Here is a 13,316-nt window from a genome sequence, read left to right as displayed (position 1 = left end):
AAGAGATTTAAAGATGGCCTCAAAGCCAACCTTAAAAACTCTGGCATAGACACTGAGAACTGGGAAGCCCTGGCCCTTGAGCGCTCCAGCTGGAGGACAGCTGTGACCAGCAGTGCTGCAGAATTTGAGGAGGCACGAGTGGAGGGTGAAAGAGAGAAACGTGCCAGGAGGAAAGCGCGTCAAGCCAACCCCGACCAGGACCGCCTTCCACCTGGAAACCAATGCCCCCACTGCGGAAGAAGATGTAGAGCAAGAATAGGGCTCCACAGCCACATACGGACCCACAAGGAAATCCATAATGGAAGACCATCTTACTTGTCCAACGAGGGATCGCCTAAGTAAGTAAGTAAGTAAAGTAAGCCCGAAAAACCTCAGCCCTATTGTTATATTATCATTGGTATTATTATTATTAATATATATATATATATATATATATATATATGGTATTATTATTAATAATTAATTATTATTATTACCAATGATAATATAACAATAGGCCTGTTTTGCACCAATTGGGCCAAGGATATACAATTCTGGGATTTATAGTTCCTTGTGGCAGAGAAGGATTAGATATTTCACAATTCCCAAAAGTCTCAAAACTTTGTAATAATGTGCAATGACACTTCAAGTAAGGCTAAATGCTTCATTATGGCCCCAGAATGCTAACACTGCTCTATTAACTACATTTCCCAGCGTGCATTGCGACAAGCGGCGGGCATTTGTAACCAATTCTTGCCGCGTTGCACGCTGGGAGAGGCAGTTCCCATGCTCTTTGAGAGAGAAGAGGGAAAGAGAAAAAGTTTCCACGCCGCCTGTCACTTGGTCAGGCCGGGGCAGGGCCCGTTGCTCAGGGCAACCGTTCTCCCCACCAATCGGAGAGCGGCGGAGGCGGGACGTAAGAGGGGGATGGCCAATGGGCGACGGGTGTGGGCGTGGCGTCTTATAGGGCACCTCCAGGGAGGCTTTTGCGGCCTAGTCTGGTGGTGAGCGAGCCTGGAGCGGGATGGGCGGCGGAGGCAGCGCCCCAAGGAGGGTCACCTTCGAGGCGGACGAGAACGAGAACATCACGGTGGTCAAGGGCGTCCGGGTGAGAGGGAAGACGGGTTGGCTGGACTTAAGCTGAGTGAGCTAGGCCTCAGAGGAGGAAGAGGAGAGGAAAAAGAGTAGGCCCCTGTTGACCTCAGAGGGGTCAAGCATGGAGAACAGGCAGGGTCCAACTTGGGCCTTCCCTCCAGGTGTTTTGGACTTTAACTCCCACAGTTCCTAACAACCTATGCTGAAAGAGTACTTTGGCTGCAGTGTGAGGCCAAGATTTTCGTTTAGAGAGGTCTGTGTATCTTCTGATTGAGCACACACCACATTATCATCAGCATATTGGAGTTCTATAACAGATGTTGTTGTGACCTTGGTTTTGGTTTTTGGGCAGCTGAGGTTAAAGAGCTTGCCACCTGTCCAATAAGCGCATTGCAGAAGTCCAACCTTGAGGTTACCACTATCTTTGGGTCTTCCAAATCTAGGAAGGGACGCAGCTATCGCGTATCAGCCATTGCATCTGCCTGGCCTGATATTTGGAGGGATATCCAGGAGTGCTCCCAAACTTCAAACAGTCGAAATATGTCAGGGAAAGTCATAAGGCGGAGGGAGCAAGCTTGTTTTCTGCTGCCCTGTAGAATCATAGAATCATAGAATCAAGGAGTTGAAAGAAACCTCATGGGCCATCCAGTCCAACCCCATTCTGCCAAGAAGCAGGAACATTGCATTCAAATCACCCCTGACAGATGGCCATCCAGCCCCTGTTTAAAAGCTTCCAAAGAAGGAGCCTCCACCATCCTCCGGGGCAGAGAGTTCCACTGCTGAACGGCTCTCACAGTCAGGAAGTTCTTCCTCATGTTCAGATGGAATCTCCTCTCTTGTAGTTTGAAGCTATTGTTCCACTGCGTCCTAGTCTCCAGGGAAGCAGAAAACAAGCTTGCTCCCTCCTCCCTGTGGCTTCTTCTCACATATTTATACATGGCTATCATATCTCCTCTCAGCCTTCTCTTCTTCAGGCTAAACATGCCCAGCTCCTTAAGCCGCTCCTCATAGGGCTTGTTCTCCAGACCCTTGATCATTTTAGTCGCCCTCCTCTGGACACATTTTTTGCATTAAAACAAACAAACAAACAAAACACAAAATTTGCAGACTTGGTATACTATTAAATGTCTTTTGACCAATTGCTGGCCACTTGGGGTGCCTCTGGTGTTGCTGCAAGAAGGTCCTCCATTGTGCATGTCGCAGGGCTCAGGTCGCATTGCAGCAGGTGGTCAGTGGTTTGCTCTTCTCCACACTCGCATGTCGTGGACTCCACTTTCTGGCCCCATTTCTTATGGTTGGCTCTGCATCTCGCCATGCCAGAGCGCACTCTGTTCAGCGCCTTCCAAGTCGCCCACTCTTCTGTGTGGCCAGAAGGGAGTCTCTCATTTGATATCGGCCATGGTTTGAGGTTCCAGGTTTTAGCCTGCCACTTTTGGACTTGCTTGCTGAGGTTTTCCTGCGAATATCTCTGTAGATCAGTGGTTGTCAACCTGGGGGTCGGGACCCCAGAGGGGGTCGCAAGAGGGTGTCAGAGGGGTCGCCAAAGACCATCAGAAAACACAGTATTTTCTGTTGGTCATGGGGGTTCTGCATGGGAAGTTTGGGCCAATTCTATCATTGGTGGGGTTCAGAATGCTCTTTGACTGTAGGCGAACTATAAATCCCAGCAACTACAACTCCCAACTGTCAATGTCTATTTTCCCCAAATGCCACCAGTGTTCACATTTGGGCATATTGAGTATCCTTGCCAAGTTTGGTCCAGTTCCATCATTGTTTGAGTCCCCAGTGCTCTCTGGATGCAAGTGAACTACAACTCCAAAACTCAAGGTCAATGCCCATCAAACCTTTCCAGTATTTTCTGTTGATCATGAGAGTTCTGTGTGCCAAGTTTGGTTCAAGTTTGGTGGAATTCAGAATGCTCTTTGATTGTAGGTGAACTAGGAATGAAAGTAACTGCAACTCCCAAATGACATAATCAATCCCTTGCCGAATCCCAGTAGTATTCAAATTTGGGTATTTTGGGTATTTGTGCCAAATTTGGTCCAGTGAATGAAAATACATCTTGCATTTTGGATATTTACATTACAGTTCATAACATTAGCAAAATTACAGTTATGAAGCAGCAATGAAAGTAATGTTATGGTTGGGGGTTGCCACAACATGAGGAAGTGTATTAAGGGGTCGCGGCATTAGGAAGGTTGAGAAACACTGCTGTAGATCTTAGAAAACTATTTCTTGATTTAGGGCATTGGTGTGCTGGCTGGTATCTCAACAGGGAGTGGGCCAAAGATGTCACTGCCTTGGTCCTTTAACTATTTGTTTCTACTCCCCGGGGGATGTCAGGTGGTGCAATACCGGCTAAACAGTGTAATTTCTCCAGTGGTGTAGGGCGCAGACACCCCGTGATAATGCGGCATGTCTCATTAAGAGCCACATCCACTGTTTTAGCGTGGTGTTACCATGATTTTCAGGTCCTCCAAATCTTGGAAGGTACACAGCTAGTGTATCATCCATCACATCTGTCTGCTTGTAGAGATGGATCCAGGAGTATTCCCAGACTACAAACATAGTCTTTCAGAGGGAGTGAAACCCTATCCAGAACTGGTTGATGATGTTGTTGTTCATTCGTTCAGTCGTCTCCGACTCTTCGTGACCTCATGGACCAGCCCACGCCAGAGCTCCCTGTCGGCCATCACCACCCCCAGCTCCTTCAAGGTCAGTCCAGTCACTTCAAGGATGCCATCCATCCATCTTGCCCTTGGGCGTTCCCCTTTCCTTTTGCCTTCCACTTTCCCCAGCATAATTGTCTTCTCTAGGCTTTGCTGTCTCCTCATGATGTGGCCAAAGTACTTCAACTTTGTCTCTAGTATCCTTCCCTCCAATGAGCCGTCGGGCTTTATTTCCTGGAGGATGGACTGGTTGGATCTTCTCGCAGTCCAAGGCGCTCTCAGGACTTTCCTCCTGGTTGATACACCCAGATTGGTTGATACACCCAGATTAAGGCCCTTAATGGCAAGCACCTCTGTTTTGTCTGGATTCAGTCTCGATTTAGTTTTTCTCATCCAGGCCCATTACCTCTTCCAGGCATTCATTCAGGGGAGACACGCTATCCTTCACTGAGAATGTTTTGAAATATATTTGAGTGTCATTCACATACTAATAACACCCCACCCCATGCCTATGGAATATCTTTCCCAGCGGTTTCATATAAATCATAGAACCATAGAATAATAGAGTTGGAAGAGACCACATAGGCCATCTAGTCCAACCCCTTGCCATGCAGGAAAAGTACAATCAAAGTTAAAAAAAACTTTGAGGATAGAATGTTAAGAGTGGTCTATAAATGCAACTAATATATATGGAGGTTCCAGAAGCATTCTCTCTTGACGTTTCACCTGCATCCATGGCAGGCATCCTCAGAGGATGTGAGGTCTGTTGGAAACTAGGAAAATTGGGTTTATATATCTGTGGAATGTCCAGGGTGGGAGAAAGAACTCTTGTCTGTTTGAGGTAGGTGAAACGTCAAGAGGGAATGCTTCTGGAACATGGCCATAGAGCCTGGAAATCTCACAACACCCCAATGTTCAGAGGATTTGCTAGTTACAGTATTAGTTATTTATTTCACTGTATTACTAGACATATTTAAAGCTTCAACTAGGTCCATCACAAGCTAAAAATTAATTGCTGCTCTCAGTTTAACCTGTCTCTGTGTTATATGCCTTTGTGGAGACTCTGCTGCAGGAGGCTCATGTTGTGAATTGTCAACGGCTTTTGTGTTGTGTTCCTCAGATATACTTTCTAGGCATATTTGGTAGAGCTTTATACTGTTATCCTTTGGGTATCAATTAAAAACTTGTTGATTGTCCATTCTGTTGAAGGCCTTGGGTCCCCTGTAGTTCATTTCTTTCCTACTATCTGTTCGACCAGCTTTTACTTTTTAGGTTTTCCTGTAATGAATGTTCTCCTTGGAGGAAGTTTTGGTGGAAGGACATAATATGATTTTTTTTTCACTGAGTTATAAGTATTTTTGTGGTCCGATGTGTGAATTTTGAAAATCTGTTGTTAGAAACACCATGCTAGTAAAGTAATGCTACTTTGCCATGTTCTCACCTGCTGCATCATTCTTCCTCGCCTTGACCTCATGGGCACTTTTCTTTTTCTTTTGCCTTGACCCCTCCTGCCCATTTCTTCAAGATACTTCTAAAGGGCTTTTTAGTGTCAACCCTGTAGTTTCTGAAGCTTATGGGAAAGCTCTTACCAGGAACACTTCAAAAGAAAAAATGAAAGACAAATGATGAAACGGAGAAATATTGGGGTGGCACTTGCAGAAGGGTTTGTTCCTTCTGTCTTTTTGATGTTCTCTCACTTCACCTGGCACCTGCTTTCTGTCTTTCTTTGTCATATATTCTTTGATTTCACCTCCCCTCTTTGTTCCTTTACCTGTAAACCTGCATTCTTCTGTTTCTGTGACACTGACCAGCTTGAAATCCCTCTATTTTCCAATGAGAGGGTAGACAAGAAGTAGTAGGGTTGACACTCGATTGTCTCTGATCTATTGTCACAAGACTCTGGTTTATCCAACAGCCAGGGAGCATTTCCTGTGTGGCAGTTCTGTGAATTAGCATTGCCTCTGCCTGGTTAGAATTTACAAATATATACCATTAATTCAGTACAGTAAAACATCAGTAATTTTGTCTTCCTTTTCATAGTCCTTGCACCTGAATCTTAGCCATGCTTGTTGAAAAAAAGGTCTTATAGCTTGAAGGTGTATTTATGTACTAAGACAGTGTTTCTCAACCTGGGGGTTGGGACCCCTGGGGGGGGGTCGCGAGGGGGTGTCGGAGGGGTCGCCAAAGACCATCATGATACACAGTATCTTCTGTTGGTCATGGGAGTTCTGTGTGGGAAGTCTGGCCCAATTCTATCGTTGGTGGGGTTCAGAATGCTCTCTGATTGTAGGTGAAGTATAAATCCCAGCAACTACAACTCCCAAATGTCAAGGTCTATTTTCCCCAAACTCCAACAGTGTTCACATTTGGGCATATTGAGTATCCGTGCCAAGTTTAGTCCAGATCTATCGTTTGAGTCCATAGTACTTTTCTGGAGATAGGTAAACTACAACTCCCAAGCTCAAGGCAAATGCTCACTTAATGCTTTCATTATTTTTTGCTGGTCATGGGCGTTCTGTGTGCCATGTTTGGGTCAATTCCATCTCTGGTGGAGTTCAGAATGCTCTTTGATTGTAGGTGAACTATAAATCCCAGCAGCTACAACTTCCAAGGCCCAGAGAATGAAAATATATTCTGCTTATCAGATATTTATATGACGATTCATAATAGTAGCAAAATTACAGTTATGAAGTAGCAACGAAATAATTTTAAGGTTGGGGGTCACCACAACATGAAGAACTGTATTAACGGGTTGCGGCCTTAAGAAGGTTGAGAACCACTGTACTAGGACATTGAGTGACCAGGGTTTGGATCTTCGCTCTATTTTATAGAATCATATAATTGGAAGAGACCTCATGGGCCATCCAGTCCAACTCCATTGTCCCAAGGAGCAGGAAAACCGCATTCAAAGCACCCCTGACAGATGGCCACCCAGCCTCTGTTTAAAAGCCCCCAAAGAAGGAGCATCCACCACTGCTGAACAGCTCTCACAGTCAGGAAGTTCTTCCTCATGTTCAGGTGGAATCTCCTTTCCTGTTGTTTGAAGCCATTGTTCCATTGCCTCCTATTCTCCAGGGCAGCAGAAAACAAGCTTGCTCCCTCACAAATTTATACATGGCCCTCATCCTGTCTCCTCTCAGCCTTCTCTTCTACAGCGAAACATTCCCAGCTCTTTGAGTTGCTCCTCATAGGGCTTGTTCTCCAGACCCTTGACCACTTTAGTTGCCCTTCTCTGGACACATTCCAGTTTGTCAACATCTCCTTTCAATTGTGTTGCCCAGAACAGGACACAATATTCCAGGTGTGGTCTAACCAAGGCAGAATAGAGCATGGGAAGCATGACTTCCCTGGATCTATTTATGCAGGTCAAAATCCCATTGGCTTTTTATCAGCCATATCACATATTTAACTTGTTGTCCACAAGGACTCCACCGTCTTTTTTTTACACATACTGTTGTTGAGCCAGGTGTCCCCCATTCTGTATATTTGCATTTCATTTTTTTCTGCCTAAGTCGGGTTAGTTTTGGCCCACCTCTCTAATCTGTTAAGATAGTTTTGATTCTGCTCCTGGGGCATATCATACTTTCTGAGACTCAGAGTAAGGCAAAAACAAACACCCCTGAACAAATCTTGTCTAGAAAACTCCATGATAGGTTTGTCTTTGGTTTACCATCATTCAGAAATGACATAAAGGCACAACAACATTTACTTAAATACAAATATGCTTATGGAAAGGGATTTAGAGACCAAGAGAAAGAAATTGGCAGTGTAAACTTTCATAGACTTCGGTTTACTTCCTTAGATGCAGAGAGATTCTCTTTCTCACTCTAAGGTGCTCCAAGTTTACTTTGAGTACTAATATTCCAGACTGATATGGGTATACCTTTTAATTCTAAATATGCTTAGTATTACAGTTCATAAGCAAGATCAATAAAACAGGTTACATTTACTAAGAATCTTTTTTTAAAAAAACAGAGCAAAATAAGGAAAATTGCTCACTTAGAGTTAGCCTAATATAGCACCAGACTGCCAATCAGATGATGATTGATACTTATCAGTAATAAGTGACGGGACATACATATTATTTCCTTTGAAAGTAGGCTAATATGACAAATAAGTACTTTGATAAACCAGGTTAAGCATTTTCGATGTTTTGTTTTCCTTTCTTCTCAGCTGTCTGAAAATGTTATCGAGCGCATGAAGGAGCCTTCCTCTCCTGGTGGAAGATCACAGCAGAAAGCAGGGCCTAGCGGTCGTGGTTCGGTTGGAGGTACATCAGGTATATCCATATTCCAGTGGTGATATATAAGAATCTCAATGTATTGTGGTATTATTATTTCTTTTAGAGTGACACATAATGTTTTGTACTGTAAGCAGTCAAAAGGTTTGATGTAATCAAGAAAACACTGGCTGATTTCTATTTTTGAAGTTGCGCGATGTGCTCCATTAGTCAATTTATGTTTGCAACGTGAGCTCTAGTGCTTCATCCTTTTCTGGACATATTTTCTGCTAAATGTCTTTGTTGTTAAATCTTGAGAATCATTTCACTTGCATTGGAGATTGATGCAATGGTTCAATGGTTACTGCAATCCATGGTGTCCCCTTTTTTGAGGGGGAATTAGAACACATGTTAGGTTCACCTAGAATTGAGGCAGTTTGACAGCACTTTAATTTTTGGGGCTCAATGCTATGGAATCCTGGGATTTGTAGTTTGGTGAGGCACCAGCACTCTTTAGCAGAGAAAGCTTAGTAAAATTACAACACCCATGATTCCATAACATGGAACCAAGGCAGTTAAAGTGTTATCCACCTGCATTCATTCTTCAGGATAGATGCACCCATTCAGTATTTCCAATCTGTGAAATATGATTTTCTTTTCTACACTTGCTGGCAGATGTTTTTTCAAATTTGGATGGATTCTTACATTGCTGCTTGGAACACCTCTGTTGCTATGCTTGTTTTATTGCAGTGTGCCATGTACTCTTGCTGACCCTAAACAAACAATCTGACCCTGATAATTTTTTTCCTTCGAAGTCCACTTCAGTTTACTCACACCAGGTATTGCGATGTTGATGCTACACTTAGGAATTAAAAATGGAATGCCAAGGTACTGGATGAGTAACTAAAGAGACACTATGGAAGACCTAATTGATAGAGTTACAAACTTGGTAGGTGCAGGGAATGCTGTGAATGTAGCATATCTTGATTTCTGCAAGGTCTCCCATTACCTTATTGAAAAAACTAGTAAAACATGGGCTAAGCAACACTAAAGTTAGGTGGATTTGTAATTGGTTGAGCGACTGAACCCAAAAGGTGCTCACCAATGGTTCCTCTTCATCCTGGAAAAAAGCGACTAGTGGAATACTACAGGGTTCGGTCCTGGGCCCAGTTCTGTTCAACATCTTTATTACTGACTTAGATGAAAGTTTAGAGAGCATACTTATTAAGTTTGCAGATGGCACCAAATTAGGAAGAATAGCTAATACTCCAGAGGACAAGATGAGAATTCAAAATGACAACAAATAAGAGCTGATTGGCTAAATTAACAAAATGAATTTCAACAAGGGGAAATGTAGGATACTATACTTAGGCAGAAAAAATGAAATGCAAAAATACAGGATGAGTGACTCCTGGTTTGACCACAGTCCATGTGAAAAACATCTTTGAGTTTTCGTGGACAACAAGTTGAACATGAGCCAACAGTGTGATGCTGCAGCCAATGGGATTTTGGGCTGCATCAGAAGGAGTCTAGTGTCTAGATCGAGTGAAGTCATGGTGCTTCTCTATTTGACTTTGGTCAAACTTCACTTGGAATACTGTGCCCCCAATTCTGTGCATCATAGTTTAAAATAGATATTGACAAGTTGGAAGGTGTCCAGAGGAGGGCAACTAAAGAGATCGAAGGTCTGGAGACCATGATTCCCTATGAGGAGCATCTAAAGAGCTGAGTATGTTTAGCCTGCAAAAGAGAAGGTTGAGAGGAGACATGATTGCCGTGTATAAATATGTGAAAAGATGTCATAAGGAAGAGGGAGCAGGCTTGTTTTCTGCGGCCCTGGAAACTAGGACACAGAGCACCGGCTTCAAAATACAGAAAAGAAATTCCACCTGAACATTACAAAGAACTTCCTGACGGTAAGAAGACCTGTTCAGCAGTGCAACCTTCTTCCTCAGAGTGTGGTGGAAGCCCCTTCCTTGGAAACTTTTAAACAGAGGCTGGATGGACATCTGTTGGAAGTGTGTTGTCGAAGGCTTTCATGACTGGAATCACTGGGTAGCTGTATGTTTTTCAGACTGTATGGCTATGTTCCAGAAGCATTATCACCTGGCGTTTCGCCTGCATCTATGGCAGCATCCTCAGAGGTTGTGAGGCCTCACAACCTCTGAGGATGGCTGCCATAGATGCAGGCAAAACATGAGGAGAGAATGCTTCTGGAACATGGCCATACAGCCTGAAAAATTTACAGCGACCCATCTGTTGGGAGTGCTTTGATTGTCCTTTTTCTGCATGGCAGGGGGGTTGGACTAGAAGGACCATGTGGTCTTCCAACTCTATGATTTTATTATTCTTTGATATGTTTTACAGTTCTGCCTTCCCTTGATTCAGGCTTTTCACACTTCATGTTTCAATTATTTGGTTGTGCAGCTTTGGACTTTTCACTGCTGAGTATATCAGCATCTGGAAAAAAACAAACACTTTATGTCATTAAACACAGTCCTATTTACTTGTCCTTTGCTCTTCTGCTCTTCTGATTGCCTTCCAATCTGGGGATGTCATATTCTTGCTTCCTTCGTAAGGTTTTCAGTGTGATTGCTGAGAACTAGTTTAAAGTGTCATTGCTGTTGTCTGTGAAAGACCCTTTGCCCATGTCACGTCCCACTACTCTTGCTGCCCCATAGCTTCCCTTCTGGATATTCTCTGTCATCCTTACCACATTCTCTTCTGCTTATATGGCTGTTACTCCCATGATGAGGATAGATACATCTTTGTCTAGTGTCTCTAGTTACAGACTTCTTTTGGTTACCATAACAAGAGGCTAGGAGTTTAGCCATTCATAACATTGTGTTAGGGTTTGTATCTTAGAGACACACTTTAACATGGTGTGTGTGTTTGGGGTGGGGTGGGAATGCCAGAAAAGTGGAGAGTATATGTTAAAGATATATTTGTGGTAGTTGTGTGCGTTCAAGCCGATTCTGATTTATCACTGGACTTTCTGTCGTGGGTGCTTTCAATGCGATTTTCCTGCTTCTTGGCAGAATGTGGTTGGACTGGATGGCCCACAAGGTCTCTTCCAACTCTATGATTCTGGGGCTGAGAATGTGTAACTTGCCCAAGGTCATCCAGTTGGTGTCCATGGCTAAGAAGAGAATAAAACCCTGGTCTCCAGAGTTGTCAAATGCTCAAGCTCCATGCTGGATATATTTGTTGTTGTTCATTCGTTCAGTCGTTTCCGACTCTTTGTGGACCAGTCCGCGCCAGAGCTCCCTGTCGGTTGTCACCACCCCCAGCTCCTTCAAGGTCAATCCAGTCACTTCAAGGATACCATCCATCTATCTTGCCCTTGGTTGGCCCCTCTTCCTTTTTCCTTCCATTTTCCCCAGCATCGTACTCTTCTCTAAGCTTTCATAGAATCATAGAAACATAGAATCATAGAATCAAAGTGTTGGAAGAGACCTCATGGGCCATCCAGTCCAACCCCCTGCCAAGAAGCAGGAATATTGCATTCAAAGCACCCCTGACAGATGGCCATCCAGTCTCTGTGTAAAAGCTTCCAAAGAAGGAGCCTCCACCACACTCCAGGGCAGAGAGTTCCACTGCTGAACGGCTCTCACAGTCAGTAAGTTCTTCCTCGTGTTCAGATGGAATCTCCTCTCTTGAAGTTTGAAGCCATTGTTCCGCGTCCTTGTCTCCAAGGAAGCAGAAAACAAGCTTGCTGCCTCCTCCCTGTGGCTTCCTCTCACATATTTATACATGGCTATCATATCTCCTCTCAGCCTTCTCTTCTTCAGGCTAAACATGCCCAGCTCCTTAAGCCGCTCCTCATGGGGCTTGTTCTCCAGACCCTTGATCATTTTAGTCGCCCTCCTCTGGACACATTCCAGCTTGTCAATATCTCTCTTGAATTGTGGTGCCCAGAATTGGACACAATATTCCAGGTGTGCTCTAACCAAAGCGGAATAGCGGGGTAGCATTACTTCCCTAGATCTAGACACTATGCTCCTATTGATGCAGGCCAAAATCCCATTGGCTTTTTTTGCCGCTGCATCACATTGTTGGCTCATGTTTAACTTGTTGTCCACGAGGACTCCAAGATCTTTTTCACACGTACTGCTCTCGAGCTTTCTTCTCATGATGTGGCCAAAGTATATATATATAGTCTTCCTTAAACAGACAATTGCAAGTCTCTTGATGTTTTCCTTTTTAAAATAAAATAGCTTTTAAAATAGCTCCTGAGGAGTCTTTTTTTGGTAACCACTTGCAATAATTCTTCGCAATGTAAAATGATGCCATTGACCTCAAGCAGGGAAAAATATTAAGTTACAACAGTAATAAAAAATAAAGTCTGAGGATTGCTTCTTCTAGACAACATCTCCCAGTAATTTCAGTAACTTTCAACATACTGAAATATTTAACAAGTGCAAAATCTTTAAAGTATATCTGTCATTCTTTCCCAGGGCCATGTGATGACAAGTAATTTGATCAGACTAGTTTGAGTGCATTTTCTGAATGCATGTGTTAAAAGCAGAGCTTAGTCATAATAGACAAATGCAACGGCTTAATTTATTTTTGAGCATTACTGGATTCTTGAAAAGTTAATGTACTATATAAAGACAAAGGCACAAAAAAGAGTTACTAAAAAAGAATGCCTCTTGCTGAAGGCTGCCAACCTTCTGTTGGGACTTATTGCCTTAGTTTTCCAATTTAGTATTCTCTGTGTTGTTTCCTTGGAGAATGTGTTGCTGGCATTTCCATTCTTTTCCTAGTTGTATTAAGAACCTTCAGAGGGATTGAGTGTTTTCAACTTGCCACTTAAAACAGGCTGTTATGTGGCATGTAGTTCATTGCATTTAGATTTTGCCGGTGTAGATGGAAATCATTTGCAGTAGTGGTGCATGCTTTAGACCAGGGCTTCTTAAACTTTTTCCCTTCACAACTCCTTTCTGCCTAATAAATTTTTACACAACCCTTGGTATATGCAATACACATAAAGTAGGATTGCGTTACAGCAGATAGTGTAGTACCAAACTTGCTTAGCATCCTAGAAACCTGGAAAAGTGTTGGCCCGTAGATGCCTCCTGTATCCTTTTTAGTGAAATGTTCAAGTATATTGTCGAAGGCTTTCAGAGCCAGAATCACTGGGTTGCTGTGAGTTTTCTGGGCTGTATGGCCATGTTCCAGAGGCATTCTCTCTTGACGTTTTGCCTGCATCTATGGCAGGCATCCTCAGAGGTTGTAAGGTTTATTGGAAACTAGGAAAATTGGGCTTATATATCTGTGGAAATGGATGTAAAAATCAAATCTTTAGTGATAATAAATCAACATTTATTTGCAAGGTTTGCTAAACGGGTTGA

The 13,316-nt window shown here is 43.3% G+C and overlaps 1 protein-coding gene across 3 annotated transcripts in view; it reads left to right on the top strand.

Annotated features, from left to right (window-relative positions):
- The first annotated feature begins 924 nt into the window (after nucleotides 1–924).
- Nucleotides 925–13,316, top strand: part of CHCHD3 (coiled-coil-helix-coiled-coil-helix domain containing 3) — a 312,145-nt gene continuing 299,753 nt past the window's right edge. For 2 of the 3 annotated variants that reach the window (XM_060776417.2, XM_060776415.2), the window contains exons 1-2: nucleotides 925–1,087; nucleotides 7,917–8,022. In XM_060776417.2, coding sequence (XP_060632400.2) covers nucleotides 1,004–1,087; nucleotides 7,917–8,022 — 190 coding nt within the window. In that variant the 5' untranslated portion in view covers nucleotides 925–1,003. The remainder of the gene's footprint in view (nucleotides 1,088–7,916; nucleotides 8,023–13,316) is intronic. The other variant, XM_060776416.2, reaches the window with a different exon arrangement.

The sequence above is a fragment of the Anolis sagrei genome, chromosome 5, assembly GCF_037176765.1.
Source record: "Anolis sagrei isolate rAnoSag1 chromosome 5, rAnoSag1.mat, whole genome shotgun sequence".
Taxonomy (NCBI): Eukaryota; Metazoa; Chordata; class Lepidosauria; order Squamata; family Dactyloidae; genus Anolis; species Anolis sagrei.
Note: the sequence above shows the minus strand (reverse complement) of the source record. Positions and strands in the feature narration are given on the sequence as shown.